The sequence below is a fragment of the Sphaeroforma arctica genome, assembly GCF_001186125.1.
Source record: "Sphaeroforma arctica JP610 unplaced genomic scaffold supercont1.591, whole genome shotgun sequence".
In the NCBI taxonomy this organism is placed as follows: domain Eukaryota; class Ichthyosporea; order Ichthyophonida; genus Sphaeroforma; species Sphaeroforma arctica.
The window spans coordinates 35,485-38,776 of NW_014039967.1; the positions used below are offsets into that span (position 1 = coordinate 35,485).

The 3,292-nt window shown below is 40.1% G+C and overlaps 1 protein-coding gene across 1 annotated transcript in view; it reads left to right on the forward strand.

Annotated features, from left to right (window-relative positions):
• Positions 1–2,998, forward strand: part of SARC_07448 (hypothetical protein) — a 3,768-nt gene extending 770 nt beyond the window's left edge. Inside the window, exons 2-7 of the mRNA XM_014298614.1 lie at positions 468–636; positions 996–1,053; positions 1,416–1,619; positions 1,837–2,015; positions 2,288–2,411; positions 2,693–2,998. Coding sequence (XP_014154089.1) covers positions 468–636; positions 996–1,053; positions 1,416–1,619; positions 1,837–2,015; positions 2,288–2,411; positions 2,693–2,721 — 763 coding nt within the window. The 3' untranslated portion in view covers positions 2,722–2,998. The remainder of the gene's footprint in view (positions 1–467; positions 637–995; positions 1,054–1,415; positions 1,620–1,836; positions 2,016–2,287; positions 2,412–2,692) is intronic.
• Positions 2,999–3,292: the final 294 nt, after the last annotated feature.

Consider the following 3,292-nt stretch of genomic DNA (forward strand, 5'->3'; position numbering starts at 1 on the left):
TATATATATATATATATATATATATATATATATATATATATATATATATATATATATATATATATATATATATATATATATATATATATATGTATATATATATATATAAACATAATATATATATAAATATATATATAAATATATATATATATATATATATATTGTTCTATTTTAATCTAAAAGATACATACACATGATACACACAGATCTCGTACACATAACTTTCATATCTCACATGGATAGCTGTACAGTCCATCTCTGAGATACATCAAATTCACATAAACAGAGCTGTTTGAGCGGTCTAGGGTATGCATCCAAAGTACGCTGGTATGCAAGGAGTCGAAGTTTGACATTTGGTGCAGTTAAGATGTTATACACTCGAAAACGGACCCACAGCACAGCCTTCTTTTCTCTTTATTGCTAGCATCGCACATCGATTAAGCCATTGACCCCATTTGCCATTCCAGAGAGATTGCTATCAAATTGGCCAAGCAGGGCGTATACATGTGCCTGTGCGATCTTAACCTGGATAGTGCTAAGGTAGTTGAAGCTGAAATCATTGGTCTTGGATACAAAGCAAAAGCCTACAAATGTGATGTAGCAAATCCACAGAACATCGCCAAGCTTGCAGAGCAGGTAGGGAGGTCTCCAGTGCGCAATGTGGCTTTTAGGGTTTAGGGGTTAGGCTAGTCTTATCTAGTGTAAACAGAGAGATATTTATATATATCGTTGTCAAGTCGTCGCACGCACTGATACCTGAAATCAAATCTTGATGCATAATTGAGATATGGTAGTTTGTTCACCGCTAGAAGCTGTTGTGAATGCATATTCACGCATCTTTAACTTTGTGTGACAGAATCGGTTTTGCTGATCTGCATCTAAAACTACATTCGGGTCGTATCAATACACATTATACGATAGATTCCTATTCCTAATAACTTTGATCTTCACATTCCTATTAATAATAACTTTGATCTTCACATTTCGATACATAGATCAAGAAGGAAGTTGGTGAAGTTACCATATTGATTAACAACGCTGGTATGGTTTCTGGTAAGTAGGTGCAATGCAATAGCATCGTCGTTTAAACCTGCGCTAATGCATTTGGTGTGTCATATGTTGCACCGCCTATTGTATGGGATCAAGTAGAGCCTGCATGACCTCGCTTTCTGCATTTACGCGTCCATTCCGATGTTCGGTGTCTGCTGCAACTTTCAGATCCTATTCAAGGATCTAATAGCTACACCCTCTCCGTAGAGTGACGAAGGGCAACTGTACTATTTGCCACTATATTATTAAATTTTCTCACACGAGTATCAAAATGAGTTTATCAACTCTGTCTTTCTTGATTGATACAGAACCACACTGCTTACTGATACACATGTGCACATCGCCTCCATTTTACTGTTTCATAGGCAAGCGCCTGTTTGAGGCTACGGATTCCCAGATCAACAACACCTTCAAGGTCAATACCCTATCTCACTTCTGGGCAGCCAGAACTTTCATCCCCACGATGGTCAAACGTAACCATGGTTATGTAGTTACCGTTGCCAGTATCGCGGCCTACAGTGCCACACCGGGTCTATGTGACTACGGTGCATCAAAGGCGGCTTTGATCGGTGGGACATATATATATATATATATGACATGATGAATTATTTCGCAATTGATTCTCCACCACTCTGTTCAGCAAATATCGTGCGTGTCGTGTATATAATTTCTTTTGCCTTGATCAGCATCAATAATTTTAATACTAAATTAAGTACAGCTTGAGGTAGGTCATAGCATTGTAAATATACATATTCATATAGCTCCCATCCTTTAATTGCCTTCTAGGTTTCCATGATGCTCTGCGTATGGAGGTTCAAGAGGCCGCAAATGTCAAGCTGCTGTGTGTGTGCCCATATCTGATCAGAACGCCATTGTTTAACAAAGCCAAACCAATGAAGTTGGCGAGCATCGTCCCAACACTCGATCCGGTGGATGTAGCTGAGAATCTAGTCAGGGGCATACGGGTAGGTGTCACGGACGCGTACATACACACATGGTACAGTTTTGTGTATATACGATTGCGAGCTACTAGTACACGTCCATGTAGAATGTGCGGGCGAGTTTGATCTTCGGAAATTTATATGGCAGCGTATGTCTCTCCATAGTTTAAAATATGACAACATCCTTCCCGTTGTAGTTACAATGCCACCCACGTACCGAACTCTCATAAATTGGCCGTGAAATCGGCTCGTGCCCTTGTTCTAATTCCGCATATGTACTGAATCCTCGCATACAGGTGGGAAGTGACTTCGTGCTGATGCCTGGTGCCATGTGGGGCATTCCACTGCTTAAAGCAGTGCTACCCACTCCAGTAGCTGACTATATCAACTGTCTGTTGGGGGCGGAAACCTTTATGGATGGTGTGTGTGGCTTATTGTCTCTATTGTTATATTGTACTGAATCGAATGGTATGCTTGTCTGAAGGATACATCACAGGCAGTGGTATACTTCTTATTGCTGTGGCTGTGCCTCGCACTCAGCCTATTGATATGTGGGTTTGTATGAAAGTGGCTGTTAAGCGATAGTGACAGATTTGTGTGTGCAAGCGTACCATTGCCAAGTAATATATTGTCAGCAGCAACTACTAACACTACCTTTGCGCACGTGTCATTCTCCCGGTTTATCCCGTGCATCTATGTAGCTTACCGAAACAAGGCCAGAACGGAATAAGAGCTTGTGCGCCATCAGACACAGTGAATTCTCAATAGCTCCTTGATCTACCCAGGCGCCAGTTATTTTGGGGCTAAAATGGTTATAGCTAGTGAAAAAACGAGTCGATTTGAGGGGAAATCCGCTTTTTTTTTCTATCGAGCTTGTCGTATAGACAAGAATGGAGGGTGTCTTGAAAGCCGTGTTTTCAATAGTAGTGTAGGAACATCTTGAGCTGTGGAATACCGCACGCAACTACGTCAAGGATTCAGAACATTGACATGCATTAAAAATTGGCACACAAATATATTGTGGGTATTGAGGAGCGACGCTCGATACAAAAGGAACAGAGCTGATACCAAGTTTTTAAGAGAGAGATATATCTGTATGTCGGAGTATGATCGTAGTAGAAAACAACTGAAACAGCTAGACTTCGTTTAGTCATTGGAATGGCGAAACCTTCATAGGTAGCAGATAGAATGCTGATTCGAGTATATCGATTTTCGCAGTACTCAAAGCATCAGCATCAGCCTAATATAGATATATATATATATGAATATATATACAAATATACATATATACACGTATACAT